Source organism: Magallana gigas, chromosome 6 (assembly GCF_963853765.1).
Source record: "Magallana gigas chromosome 6, xbMagGiga1.1, whole genome shotgun sequence".
Classification (NCBI taxonomy): domain Eukaryota; kingdom Metazoa; phylum Mollusca; class Bivalvia; order Ostreida; family Ostreidae; genus Magallana; species Magallana gigas.
Window position 1 is genome coordinate 5,872,238 of NC_088858.1, and position 15,483 is coordinate 5,887,720.

General features: G+C 36.1%; 1 protein-coding gene across 1 annotated transcript; it reads left to right on the forward strand.

The window, feature by feature from the left end:
• Nucleotides 1-629: 629 nt before the first annotated feature.
• LOC105347899 (kelch domain-containing protein 1) lies at nt 630-15,141 on the forward strand. Its single transcript, XM_011457145.4, has 8 exons — nt 630-838; nt 8,466-8,618; nt 8,717-8,865; nt 9,046-9,133; nt 13,341-13,493; nt 13,820-13,981; nt 14,327-14,500; nt 14,839-15,141. The coding sequence occupies exons 1-8, from the start codon at nt 682-684 to the stop codon at nt 14,868-14,870; spliced, it is 1,068 nt and encodes a 355-aa protein (XP_011455447.3). The 5' UTR covers nt 630-681; the 3' UTR covers nt 14,871-15,141.
• Nucleotides 15,142-15,483: the final 342 nt, after the last annotated feature.

Below are 15,483 nucleotides of genomic sequence, written 5' to 3' on the forward strand. Positions count from 1 at the left end.
TTTTTTACATGTCATTTTGTCTAAGAATTAGTAAAATTCTACATTACATTTTTTGTAAACAACTATAAGACTCGAGCTTTGTTTACATACCTATCAATTCTTACCTCTGTATCTCGCTTGTAACTTGACTTTAACATTTAATATTTTGGTCAATCATTTAAAATGCACCAGTAAACCATTTTATACATAAAAAATGAAATTAAAATTTTTGATCCCAAATCTCGTCCAAGTCCCTTTAAATAACAATTATTTATGTCTTTGCTTTGATTTGCAAATTTATAAATAACGTATACCATCAACTCGGACAAGTTAATTTAGTATGTATTGAGGCATTGTATATGGATTTCCACTTCGAATTGAGTCTCTCTCTCTCTCTCTCTCTCTCTCTCTCTCTCTCTCTCTCTCTCTCTCTCTCTCTCTCTCTCTCTCTCTCTCTCTCTCTCTCTCTCTTCTTCTTCTTCTTCTTCTTCTTCTTCTTCTTCTTAACACTAACATCTTAACACACTATAAAGAATTCTAATTCTAACCCTTTCTCATTGTGATTTTTAGCAGTTTGGAGAGGAGATGAAGGGGGGGGGGGGGTTAACATACATCCGGAAATTCACGGTTTACTATTGTAAAATAAATACAGTTGTCGTTTCATTTCCGGTATTAAGACCGCGGGAAATCCTCTCCATCAAAATGGAATTAAAATGGGAAAAATTAGAATCAGATAGCTGCCTAAGTCCACGGGAGGGTCAATGTTCATGTGTGTCAGGAAATTCCATGTTTTTATTTGGGGGCGTTTTGCACACAGAAGACCTCATAGAAACGAACGACCTGATTCGATTTTCATTTGGTAACGTTATGTTCTATTATCTTTGTTGTCTGAATTTGAAAAAAATATAAGAGCTCATGACCCGCTTATAAAAGTATGCCTTTGCAATGTGAAAAAGCCTAAGGGTTTTGTTCTGTATACATTTTTGATCAATCACAAACTATTTAAAGGTGAATAATTTCATCTCCACAATAGCCCGAAAACTTTTAGAACTTTGACTGCATTTGCGGGAAATGAGCACATTTATAAGAGTAATTTTTTTCATCAGTTGTATTCTGATAGTTCAAAGTTGAAAATTATTGCTGCGCTTGAGTGCGACTTTTAGTACAAATGTCCATTTTAGGATAAAGTATGATTGAGTAACCAAATAAATAGGGGTGCAACGATACACTTGCCTCACGATACGATACGTATCACAATACAGACAATATGATACGATATGTATCGTGATACTTTTGATCTGCTTTTAAAAAATAACAAATAAACAATTATGCATATTTTGGTATTGTTTAGTCTCTAAACCTTTAGTTACATAAGTTTTTTCCACATATTTTTCCTAATCAGCTGTATAAATATCAGAATGTCAACATGATCTGCATAAGGTAAAAATCTAATGTTGACGTCAATATCGTTATTTCAACACTGACAACAATCAAATTATTTATGCTCTTATTATAGATGTAATGAATTTTCTGAAGGCAAAATATTTATTGACTAGGGTGACCTTTAATTTTAATTTCGTTTTTGCACATCTAGGAATGTGGCATTAATTTCTTGCGACAACAGACAAAAGCGTGGATAAAGCAGTTTTATACTATATTTATAGGTGCAATACGCAGGTCGTTTGTTTGCAGGAAAACGTCTGCAAAATAGTGCTTGCATGTAGAAACACTCAATATGGGAACTTTGTTAATCAATTTCGTTTATCCTACAAAACCGAAAATGTTACCATATCGAAGATTTATGGATGCACTGTAGGAGGGGGCAAAATTAAATAATGCGAAGCACGTTTTTCAACACCGGAAGCCATTTTGAAAATATAATTTTTTAACCAAATCGGACGGATAAAAATTTTCCGGATCGAAATATTGAACCGCGGTATAGCCTACAGTATCATGACATTGAATCTTAGCATATTTTTACCGTGATATACCGTCTCACGGTTTATAGTTGCACCCTTACAAATAAACCTACTTCAGGTAGTTAAATAAAGCTACGTACAGTCCCTAAAACGTTCTAGACGTGTAATCGTGTACTGGACCTAATTAATCTCTGTTAAGGGCAATGATTATTCAGATAATCGGTTGTTTGTAATCATTGGATGTGTCTATTTGGCAGCCTCAGTACACAGACACAATCTAGAATTGTTGGAATGCTTCCCAGAAGATCTCAGAAGGGAAAGGCACATCTTGGAGCAACACTCAGGATTTGCCTTTATCTGTACTGGCTGCCAAATGATATTTCCACGTTGTGACAATCACACATCGTGCTAAGGGAAATATTCTAGTTCCCGAAGGATGGAGGTAGTAAGACGCTCCGATGGGATGCGGGGTAGTTGAGCTCAGGATGAGTTAGACAAGTATACTAGTAGAATTGATGATTTTATTCGGGTGGTGGCTCCAAGGAGTTTTAGGGAGCTAAGCCTCCACCCCTCTGGTAGGATCTCCCGCACCACATCGCCAGTTGCCCGACCCGATAGAGGAACTGTCCCTCCCTCCCCTAGAGTGTCTCCGGAACCAAAGAGGTCTAGACGCAGTATGAGATCACCTTCCCCCGTGAATCCTCCTCAGGAGAGACAGTCGCCCTCCCCTGTAGCCCTTCCTGCTAGGAAGAGGACCCTTAGTGTTTCGTCCTCATCCTCATCTTCGTCTTCTGCTAGTTCGTCTTGCAGTGTAGTTCCAGTAGCTCCAGAGAACCCCATTAGATCTTCAGTGATGAAAGAGATTACAGTAATGCCGGTGTCATATAATATTTTGAACCCCACGATATATTGAACCCGGGTTCAAAATATCGCTGCGATATATTGAACCCCCCCATAAAATATTGAACCCAGGTTCAATATTTTATGGCCGCGATATTTTGAACCCCCCTCTATTTTTCATTGGTATTGGAGAGGGGTTCAAAATATTATGGCTGCGATATATTGAACCCCCTACCTTTTTCCAATTCCCATTGGATAGGGTGTTCAAAATATTATGGCCGCGATATTTTGAACCCCCCTCTATTTTTAATTGGTATTGGAGAGGGGGTTCAAAATATTATGGCCGCGATATATTGAACCCTTTACCTTTTTCCAATTCCCATGGGGGAGGGGGTTCAAAATATTATGGCTGCGATATTTTGAACCCCCCTCTATTTTTCATTGCTATTGGAGAGGGGGTTCAAAATATTATGGCCGCGATATATTGAACCCTTTACCTTTTTCCAATTCCCATGGGGGAGGGGGTTCAAAATATTATGGCTGCGATATTTTGAACCCCCCTCTATTTTTCACTGCTATTGGAGAGGGGGTTCAAAATATTATGGCCGCGATATATTGAACCCTCTACCTTTTTCCAATTCCCATGGGGGAGGGGGTTCAAAATATTATGGCCGCGATATTTTGAACCCCCCTCTATTTTTCATTGGTATTGGAGAAGGGGTTCAAAATATTATGGCCGCGATATATTGAACCCTCTACCTTTTTCCAATTCCCAATGGAGAGGGGGTTCAAAATATTATGGCCGCGATATTTTGAACCCCCCTCTATTTTTCATTGGTATTGGAGAGGGGGTTCAAAATTATTATGGCTGCAATATATTGAACCCCCTATTTTTTTCCAATTCCCATTGGATAGGGGGTTCAAAATATTATGGCCGCGATATTTTGAACCCCCCTCTAATTTTCATTGATATTGGAGAGGGGGTTCAAAATATTATGGCCGCGATATATTGAACCCTCTACCTTTTTCCAATTCCTATTGGATAGGGGGTTCAAAATATTATGGCCGCGATATATTGAACCCCTTACCTTTTTCCAATTCCCATTTCCAATTCCCATTGGAGAGGGGGTTCATAATATTACGGCTGCGATATATTGAACCCCCTACTTATTTCCAATTCCCTTTGGAGAGGGGGTTCAAAATATTATGGCCGCAATATTTTGAACCCCCCTCCATTTTTCATTGCTATTGGAGATCTAGGGGTTTCAAAATTTAATGGCTTCAGGGGGGTTCAAAATGTCGCGGCCATAATATTTTGAACCCCCTCTCCAATAGCAATGAAAAATGGAGGGGGGTTCAAAATATCCTGGCCATAATACTTTGAACCCCCTCTCCAAAGGGAATTGGAAATAAGTAGGGGGTTCATAATATTATGGCTGCGATATATTGAACCCCCTACTTATTTCCAATTCCCTTTGGAGAGGGGGTTCAAAATATTATGGCCGCGATATTTTGAACCCCCCTCCATTTTTCATTGCTATTGGAGATCTAGGGGTTTCAAAGTTTAATGGCTTCAGGGGGGTTTAAAATGTCGCGGCCATAATATTTTGAACCCCCTCTCCAATAGCAATGAAAAATGGAGGGGGGTTCATAATATCCTGGCCATAATATTTTGAACCCCCTCTCCAAAGGGAATTGGAAATAAGTAGGGGGTTCAATATATCGCAGCCATAATATTTTGAACCCCCTCTCCAATAGCAATAAGAAATGGAGGGGGGTTCAAAATATCGCGGCCATAATATTTTGAACCCCCTATCCAATGGGAATTGGAAACAATAATATTTTGAAACAATAATATTTTGAACCCCCTCTCCAATAGCAATAAAAAATGGAGGGGGGTTCAAAATATCGCAGCCATAATATTTTGAACCCCCTCTCCAAAGGGAATTGGAAACAATAATATTTTGAACCCCCTCTATAATAGCAAAAAAAAATACCGGGTAGAGGGGGATTCAAAATATCGCTGCCATAATATTTTGATCCCCCTCTCCAATGGGAATTGAAAATAGGTAGGGGTTCAAAATATCGCAGCCATAATATTTTGATCCCCCTCTTTAAAGGGAATTGGAAATAGGTAGGGGGTTCAAAATATCGCGGCCATAATATTTTGAACCCCCTCTCCAAAGGAAATTGGAAACAGTAGGGGGTTCAATATATCGCGGCCATAATATTTTGAACCCCCTCTCCAAGAGCAATGAAAATTCGAGAGGGTTTCAAAATATCGCGGCCATAATATTTTGAACCCGGGTTCAATATTTTATGGGGGGGTTCAATATATCGCTATTTTCGATATTTTGAACCTGGGTTCATAATATCACATAATATATTGAACCCGGGTTCAATATTTCGCGGTATCAAAATATTATATGACACCGGGCCTCCGAGTTCTGATTGAAGTGGACGAAATTAAAAAGCACCTTTGAAATGGTTAAATAAATTTTTTGATCCCAAAGAGTTGTTAATTGACTTTAGCCAATGTAGATATTTTAAATTCAAGAGTACTTATAGCATTATATTTGAAATATTTGATTACTTACCTTAGATCTCTCCAGTTTAGAGACCAAACTCCTTTTTAGGTGGGGGCAGTGTTGCATCCTTGAAGCCGTCTTAATTTCATAAGTCTAAATGGGTGAATATGACTATGAGCATTTGCTGTTTTTATTATAGTCAGAATATACATACGTCTTCTATTACGTGAATATTGTAAAATGAAATCAGGAACTTAGTCTTTATTGTTGGCCCAAGATTTAGTCTTTGCTTTTCAGATAAAATAGATAGTTTTACGAAGTTTGTTTAATAGTAAAAACTATATTACCGTTTGGTTTCTTTCAAGACAAACTGGAAATGCCATTTGATGTGTAAATGTTGAGTAGATACCGATAGCGTAAATATTTCTATATTTACTCCAGTATACAAAGTTCAGATTTTAAATAATAATCAATACGGCGGTATTGGTTTATGAATTGATTAAAGATGTTTTAATAAAGTTGAGTTAGTTGATTGATCTTTAATTTTAGCCGATTTTTATAGAGAATAACTTTAAATTCTTTATGAATATTAATTTTCATACAAAGTTATGACGTAAAATATGGTGTGCATCATAGTCTAAAAAGGGACGCGATGAGTGCGCATTGTCGGAGGCCAGAATCCTAATTAGAAGAAAGTTATCCGAGATTATCGTGCTTGCACCGAGAGAAAGTATGAATATGTAAAATTATAAATTTATGTATTTGTGCTGATTAATGTAGGAGAAATGTAGAAAATTTAGTAAGAATGTAAAACTAAAGAATATTGAAATAATTTATTAGTTTACAAGTTTAGGAAATATGTAGAATTTAGTCGGTGCATCTCTGGACTCTGACCCCGGGAAAATTTATTTCTCTCGGTTTCCTCTAATTATGTGTATTTTAAAAAGTTTAGATAAAGTTTTAGAATTGCCTTGTCTTTAGTAAGGCGCAGAAATTGCTTTGTGTAAAATTTGCTAAATTAGTGCAATTTAGTCAGGTTGCACCTTCCAAGTTTACACCGAGTCTTCATATGGGTGTAGTTATGCATGGCACTACCCGAATCTCGTATTTGTACTGATTATAATATTATTTGAACGTTGAATGAATAGATTAGCTGTTTGTGGTAAAAGTTATTATAGTACAAGAACTTTATAGATAAAATTGCAGAATTTAGCACCTGTAGCACCGGACTATAGATTAGCACCACGCAACCGGCTTCGGTGCGGGGCCGAGCACCGACTAGAATTAGCACCGACAGGAGTCAGTACCGACCTTCTGGATTGAGTTCATGTTAATAAAATTTTAGAAACCTTACCTATTATGTGATTCTTTTGTTCATTATATTAAAGGTGCCTTCGAACCCAGTGTTGTGACGTGCCTTGGGGGTGCCGCCTGTAATATTCAGGTTATTTTATAAAGCGACAGCGAGAAAACGTTACATTAAGGGCAATGATTATGCAGATAATCAGTTGTTTGTAATCATTGGATGTGTCTATTTGGTAGCCTCAGTGTACAGACACAATCGAAAATTGTTGGAATGCTTCCCAGAAGGTCTCAGAAGGGAAAGGCAAAGTACTTGCACAATGCATAAAACTCTAAAAAGATTATTGTAAGCTGTATTTTGATTATGAAAACCTCCATAATGACAGGTTGGGACCAATTGCCCAAATGGGTAATAATGGCCAGTTTTGTATATAATCTCCCAAAAGGGATATATATTATGCAAAAATAGAGATTTTTTTATGGTGCAAAAATATGATAAATCCCTATTACGAGGGTTGTTCGGAAATTATTGAGACAACACGGATATTTCCATTTCTAAGTGACGAATTATGGTGAAAATTGGCATGAACATTGAAGAAACCTTAACAAATAATTAAAGAAAGTAATATTTAAAAAATGTTTAATATTTTGTTTACTACGGTAGATAAACAAATCGGAGGTCGGGGTACCCGGCGCAAGCACAAACTCGGAGAATAAGAAAACTAAAACATCGTCTATCTAAGTGTCTGCAAACTTACAGCTTATATTAAAAGAAATCAGATTATATATGTTCATTTTGCTATTTATTGTGACTACCTTTTGATCAAGTTTCACGAGTGTTTGAGTTGAAATACGGATATGGTACAGATATATTTACCAAGCAATAGGAATTTGAAAACGACGGTAAATAGAAATTTAACGTCAAGGCGGCGCAGCGAATATACATCAAATTGATAACAATTTCGGAAAAAGACCTTTAAGTCACCCAATTGCTTTAAGAAAAACTATACGATGGCAAGGAATAAAAAAATTCAGTTTATCGTCTTTTTTCACTAATTGTTTAGCTAGAATTCAGACAAAGTGACTAAATATCAAGTATTTTTATACACTAACTGATGTAAATAGTTCTAAAATATGTACACAGAATCACTGTAGGAGACATTTCACAGTAATTTGACTTTCGGTTAGAAATGACCCGATTTTTATTCACAAAATTCAAGAATGGAGGGAATATGCGAATGTTGACATCTTGAAATGTAAACAAAAGATGAGAAATGAAGAATTTATTCTAATTTCCGTTTGTTTGTTAGGTTTTTAAAACATAAGATCAATAAGAAGCGTTAAAATGACGTTGCAGTAAGTTTGCGGTTGCGCCGGGTCACTGGGCGATGGCAATTTGGTCAGCTTACCAGGCATGATCTTATCATGCTATGGACAATAAATTTTTTACATTGATAAACCCTATCCTGGTGTACGTTTTGGTGAAATTTCAAGGATTTATCTTTTCCCCCAAGGAAATAAGGGTAAATGTCTCAATAATTTCCGAACAACCCTCGTAGATTTGATAAAATGTAACAGCTATTGGTTAAAAAAACCCAGTAACCCACTGTTATGGAAATTGATCCCTCAATATATCCAAATTAAACTTCTTGGGGAGCAATCTGACAAACTATGGGCTTGTAAGAAAACTTGCTAACATTGAGCAATGTTGCATTTGATGTGTATTTTTGCGGATTTATTTATGAATTACCAAATCAAAATTTTAAGTATTTTACACTTCAAATGATTACAACCTGTCATGATACTTACTTACTGCTGGGATGCCTTGTGCATAATTTTTTATATAATTCATATGGTGTAATTCTTTTGATATCCATTGTTCCTTTTTTTTGGATAGATAAAAAGAAGTGGGAGAAGGTAGCTGTCTGTGGAGACCCTCCAGCCCCGCGGACAGGCAGCAGTTTGGTGGCTGTGGGGGACAGCTTGTATTTGTTTGGGGGACTCAGTCACTCTACAGGATGGTTGGATGACCTCTACAAATTTGACACAAGTAAGCATTGATGTGTTATATTTCACAGGACTCGCATCAATTTGTCATCAGTATATTTTTTAAAGAGATTTCAGTTGCATATGTTGATCTTTACATAGAAACCAACACATGGTCAGTCATTAAGGGTGACGGATCGGTACCCAGTACCAGAGACAAGTTGCAAGGTGTTGCCCTGGGTCCTCTCATTTACTACTTCGGTGGGTTTGGCCCTAAATCTACTGGTTTAGAAGATGATTCTGATGAAGAGGTTTGTGATTGCTATTGCAAGTAGAGAAATTTAATATATGTTTACCATAATTGACTAAAGACACAGTCTAAATACAAAAGTACTAAGAGGTATATATGATTCAATCATTTGATTTTCATAGAATTGATGTTAACTCTTGGTGGTTCACGGAATGCATGTATATTTTGATTTAACTTTCAGTGGGAGGATGAAGATAATGCCGATTTGCCATCAGACCAAGAGGGGGTAGAATTGGGCTGGTTCAATGATCTTTATGTGTTTGACACAGGTACTGCATGGAAAATAACAGGAAAAACCAACTTATTTTTATACCCCCGCAAACGCAAACGAAGTTTAGGGGGGTATATTGGTTTCACCCTGTCCGTCTGTCCGTCTGTCTGTAGACGCAACTTTGTCCCCCCTATAGAATTTTTTATTACTGCAATGAACAGTTTGAAAATTTGTACATATGTTGAACACCATCTGAAGATGTGCACCTGCAATTTTTTTTTAGATCAGACAAGATTTAATGATTTTATGACAGTTTTCATTTTCCTTATTCTATATATTGTACACCAATGTTGAAAAGTAAGGGAGGTAATCCTTACAGATTTTATTAATTAATTAATAGAAAACACTCTAAAATATATTTATATAAATACATCCAGATGGAGTTTTTTGTCTTTACGTCTTAATTAATAAAAAAAAATTATTTTTTATAAGTATTCTATCAACTGACAATGCAAAGTTTTTGTTTGTCAATGATAAATTCTTAGGAGCTAATGAGAACATCAAAGACAAGTGTGGCTGAATTCATTTGTCCCAAGGGAGCCATTATCTGAGCTGGAGCATGTGTTTAGGGGAAATTGATAATCTGTAAAATGGATGATGGTTTTGGGGCTATTTTAAAACTGTTTCATGTAAACCAAAAGGTCTATCATTATAAGGAAATAAATAATATAATTATTAATAAAGAAGTTAAACTATTTTTAGAGGTTGTTTAAATTTATTTGTCAAGTAATTTGATGAAGTGACCCTATTGGGCATTAATTTAAATGAAATTCAAAATTACTGATATGATTGTAGTGTTTTGGCAATTTTAAAATTGTTTGTAATATTAAATTTTCTTTTTTACATATTTTTACATAGTATGGTAATTATGGTAATGTTTTGGGAGTTTATTAAATTTAACAAGCTCATCAAAGAAAATCATAGTCCTATGGGATCAATTTTCTGATATGGAGTTCAATTCTGCCATAGGAGAAAGTGAGGAAAATTTGAAACAACTACATTGTAATTGCATCTGTCAAGACTCTTATTAGAAAGACATTGAAAGTTTTATCAACAGAAGAGCATTGCTTGGCTACCAGTATTTCTATTCACTGCAAAGGGAGGGGTTATTGTCATTTTGTTGGTTTTTCTTTAAATCAATTAAATTAAAAAAATATATCATCAAATACATACATTTGTAAATGTATTACTGTAATAGATATGTATTTACAGTGAAATTCTGACAATTTTGATTTTAATTTTTCTTTGTTAACTATTTTTTTTTTACAATTCTAGAATTTTTTTTGGTATGTGTTCCAAACCTTAATTATTATTCAATTCAATTATTTGTCCCATTTGAAATTAGCCTAGCGGGGGTATTAGTCCCATTAGGACAGTTCTAGTTTTTTTTAAAGAATTAAGGGTTGTCTCCACTAGTTAATTTGATGTACCAATTCTCATCAGTTCTTGATGTAAATTCAGTTTTTTATTTTTAGCTCACCTGAGCCAAAGGCTCAAGTGAGCTTTTCTGATCACAATTTGTCCGTTGTCTGTCGTCGTTGGCGTTGTCGTTGTCGTTGTCGGCGTCGGCGTTGGCGTTGTAAACTTTTCACATTTTCATCTTCTTCTCAAGAACCACTGGGCAGATTTCAACCAAATTTGGCACAAAGCACCACTAGGTGAAGGGGATTCAAGTTTGTTCAAATGAAGGGCCACGCCCTCTTTAAAGGGGAGATAATTGAGAATTATTGAAAATTTGTTGGTATTTTTCAAAAATCTTCTTCTCAAAAACTATTCGGCCTGAAAAGCTCAAACTTGTGTGGAGGCATCCTCAGGTAGTGTAGATTCAAGTTTGTTCAAATCATGGTCCCCAGGGGTAGGGAGGGGCCACAATGGGGGGATCAAGTTTTACATAGAAATATATAGACAAAATCTTTAAAAATCTTCTTCTAAAAAACTATCAGGCCAGAAAAGCTCAAATTAAAATGGGAGCCTCCTCAGATAGTGTAGATTCAAGTTTGTTCAAATCATGGTCCCCGGGGGTAGGGTGGGGCCACAATGGGGGGATCAAGTTTTACATAGGAATATATAGACAAAATCTTTAAAAATCTTCTTCTTAAAAATTATTAGGCCAGAGAAGCTCAAATCAAAGTGGAAGCTTCCTCAGGTAGTGTAGATTCAAGTTTGTTCAAATCATGGTCCCCAGGGGTAGGGTGGGGCCACAATGGGGGGATCAAGTTTTACATAGGAATATATAGACAAAATCTTTAAAAATCTTCTTCTAAAAAATTATTAGGCCAGAAAAGCTCAAATAAAAGTGGAAGCTTCCTCAGGTAGTGTAGATTCAAGTTTGTTCAAATCATGGTCTCCGGGGCTAGGGTGGGGCCACAATTAGGGGATCAAGTTTTACATAGAAATATATAGACAAAATCTTTAAAAATCGTCTTCTAAAAAACTATCAGGCCAGAAAAGCTCAAATTAAAATGGAAGCATCCTCAGGTAGTGTAGATTCAAGTTTGTTCAAATTATGGTCCCCGGGGGTAGGGTGGGGCCACAATTAGGGGATCAAGTTTTACATATAAATATATAGACAAAATCTTTAAAAATCTTCTTCTAAAAAACTATCAGGCCAGAAAAGCTCAAATTAAAATGGAAGCATCCTCAGGTAGTGTATATTCAAGTTTGTTCAATTATGGTCCCCGGGGGTAGGGTGGGGCCACAAGAAGGGGGTCATGTTTTGCATAGGAATATATGGAATTTTTTTAAAAAAATCTTCTTCTAAAAAATTATAAGATCAGAAAAGCTTAAATTTGAGTGAAAGCATCCTCAGATAATGTAGATTCAAGTTTGTTCAAATCATGGTCCCCAGGGGTTGGGTGGGGCCACAATTAGGGGATCAAGTTTTACATATTAGAAATATATAGACAAAATCTTTAAAAATCTTCTTCTAAAAAACTATCAGGCCAGAAAAGCTCAAATTAAAATGGAAGCATCCTCAGGTAGTGTAGATTCAAGTTTGTTCAAATTATGGTCCCCGGGGGTAGGGTGGGGCCACAATGGGGGGGTCATGTTTTACATAGGAATATATCGAAATTTTTTTTTAAAAATCTTCTTCTCAAAAACTATAAGGCCAGAAAAGCTTAAATTTGAGTGGAAGCATCCTCAGATAGTGTAGATTCAAGTTTGTTCAAATCATGGTCCCCAGGGGTAGGGTGGGGCCACAATTAGGGGATACATTTTTATACAGGAATATATAGAGAAAATCTTTAAAAAAAATTCTTTTCAAAACTTTATGGCCAAGAAAGCTCAAATTGTAACCATCCTCAGATAATGTAGATTCAAGTTTGTTCAAATCATGGTCCCTGGGGGTAGGGCGGGGCCACAATGGGGGATAAATTTTTATATATAGAGAAAATCTTTAAAAATCTTCTTCTCAAAACTATAAGGCCAGGAAAGCCCAAATTTAAGTGGAAGCATATCCCAAGATCGTAAAGATTCAAGTTTGTTTAAATAATAGTCATGGGATATGGTGAGGCCACAATGGGGGATGAATTTTTACATAGGAATATATAGAGAAAATCTTTAATATCTTCTTTTTAAAGACTATTTGGCCAGAAAAGCCTAAACTTGTGTAGAGGCATCCTCGGATAGTGTAAATTCAAGTTTGCAAAATCACAGTCCCTAGTGATAGGGCTGGGCCGTGATGGCGGTTTGAATTTTTACATAGGAATATAAAGAGAAAAATCTTTAAAAATATTCTGGGAAAGTTTTTGGTCCAAAACTCAGTACTTAGTGTGAAAGCACAGGTTATGCAGATTTAAGTTTGATGAAACCATGATTCCCTAGAGAAAAGGGGGGCCACGAAATGGAGGGGGGGGGGGGTAAATTGGAATAGAGAAAAATCTTCTTACAGGTACAACAACAAAAGGGGCTTGGTATTTACCCCAAAAAAGAGGTGGATAAAAATTGGCAGATTTTCTATTTTTTTAGCAAGATCTACTGTACTTAGTTGTCAAGATATTTTGATACTGTAATGCTAATTTGATCAGAATTAAGGCAATTGTTGCTCAGGTGAGCGATGTGGCCCCTGGGCCTCTTGTTGTTAAATGTCCTCAATTGCTAAATACCGGTACTTGTGTATAAAGATTTGTAAGATAAATAGAAGAGAGGATCACATAAATACAAATTTTGTTATGGCCCAAAACTAAAGATTCAATAAATTACAGTAAGCCAGAAATGGTCTCAGCCAGTGCAGATGAACCTGGGGGTGCCCACAGCTCGAGCTGCCCATGTAATGTGTGCTGTGAATAAGCTGCTGGTCATCTTTGGAGGGAAGGACATAGAGGCCCGCCAGAATGATATTCACATATTCAATACAGGTAAAGTTTATTGTAGAGTATACCAGGCATGAACTGAGAGATGTTAAGCAGAGCAGGGTTTTTGCACATCAAATAGAAGAAAAAAATAAATATGTACCAGTATCAGTTAAGTTTACAACTTCTAGCAAACGGTGTAAATTTAATTACATTATTATCACTTCTCCATTTAAAAACAAATTAGACATCAAAGATGGATAATAAAAAATCTTAAGTTTAAGCATGCCCCTCTCTCTCTCTCTCTCTCTCTCTCTCTCTCTCTCTCTCTCTCTCTCTCATAATTATAATATGGTTATTATTGTAAAATAAATATAATTTTTTTCTTTAAGAAACGAGGAAGTGGAATCTAGATCTAGGGATGAAAGTACAGGGACAGAAACCAAAGCCAAGGTCGTTCCATTCAGCTGTTTCCATCGGTAACAAACTAGTTGTTATAGGAGGGAGAGGGACTCTTAACCAGCACTTCGCTGATGTCCATGTGTTTGACTGTGGTAATTACATGTGTATATACTGTAGATCCCTAGTTAAAAATGAGGAATTAATATTCACGTAAAATCGCGAGACACACACAACTCGCGAATCTTTAAAATGTTGCTTTTATTTTTTGGATAGATGTAAACTACATGAAACTATGAAAAAAATTTGGCATTCGTGATTTTATATTCTCACGATTTAATGGAGAATTGTGGAACAAAGTACTTGTGTAAAATAAGGAATCTACTGTAGTTCTTCACCCCTCTTTACATTTATTTACATCTTTATGTTGAATGTTAGAAACTGTGTAGTCCAGTGTGTGCGGTAGAAATGCTTATTTAAAAGAAAAATTCTGTTTTCAGAATCTTTTACCTGGTCTAATATGAAACAGGGTGGTACGGTCCCTGAGGGTAGGAGCCAGCATTCCCTGGGGGTGATAGGAAACTCAGTGATAATGTTTGGAGGAACAGCTGACTTTTGTCGGGAGACCAATGCATGCAACAAGTTCTTCACAGATACCTACATATTCAGCACAGGTAAAAAATCAAACACTGCCATATCAGGAATGAGACTGTTTGTCTGATTGTGTGTGTCTTAATTGCTAATCTGTGACACTTAAGAATGTCCGAAACTAAATAAGGTAGAGTAAATGGATTAAAAGTAGAGTTATTTAAAACAGTTGTCTATATTCAGTAGACGCTGATGTGAAGATCTTCCAAAAGAATTAAACAGAAAAATTTGCTCATTGTAAACGATGTACTATTTTTTCCATTAGTCTCACTGACCAAATATATCTGGAAACAGAGAAAAGCAGTTGATGGGTTTACAATTTCCTCAAAGGCACTCTTTAAAACAGTTTACTTTTTTGCTTTAGATGAGATCACTAAGACACAGAGCCAGTCATAGCACCGACCCTTGGTCTGGTTTGTTCAGGGATGAGCCATTGATGGACCTGGCAGCTAGGTATCCAAGTCATTCATCTATGTATATACAGCAACACCCGATTCTGACTCTAAACACAAAACAACACAACAAACTTGCTGAGGCGTAGTTTCTAGAAACTTTGAAAGAAAAAATGTGTTTGAACATAACCGGTATACACATGTATATGCAATCTGACTCATTTAACAAAGAAATTTATGTTATATTCTCATACTCAATATTTTATTTTAATATACATGTACATGTACTTTACTTTTATAAATATAATGAATAAATTTTTATTGAATTTTGAGGGCTTATATTTTACACCATGGAATGTTTATACATTTATATGATTCAAGTCCAATATCTCAACCGTATATGTGCATGCATTTGTGAAACAGTAATTTAGGTCTGAAATTGGAACAGGTGGTAATGGCGTTTTACAGGAATGGAACTTCTTCCTACTTTGTGGAACTTCTTCCTACTTTGTGATGTGATTTGACAGCTCGTGGGCCAGCGCAAAGCTAAGCTAATGATGATGCACGTGTTATGTACCCAAATCAATAATTCTTCATCTAGAAATTTGATAAAGTAG

What these genes read in the sequence shown, in the direction of transcription:
- LOC105347899 (XM_011457145.4), top strand. Translation starts at nt 682, where the DNA reads ATGGAATTAAAATGGGAAAAATTAGAATCAGATAGCTGCCTAAGTCCA. An exon ending in TGTCCATGTGTTTGACTGTG is followed by an intron (nt 13,982 to 14,326) that starts GTAATTACATGT and finishes TTCTGTTTTCAG; the next exon opens with AATCTTTTACCTGGTCTAAT. An exon ending in TACCTACATATTCAGCACAG is followed by an intron (nt 14,501 to 14,838) that starts GTAAAAAATCAA and finishes TTTTTGCTTTAG; the next exon opens with ATGAGATCACTAAGACACAG.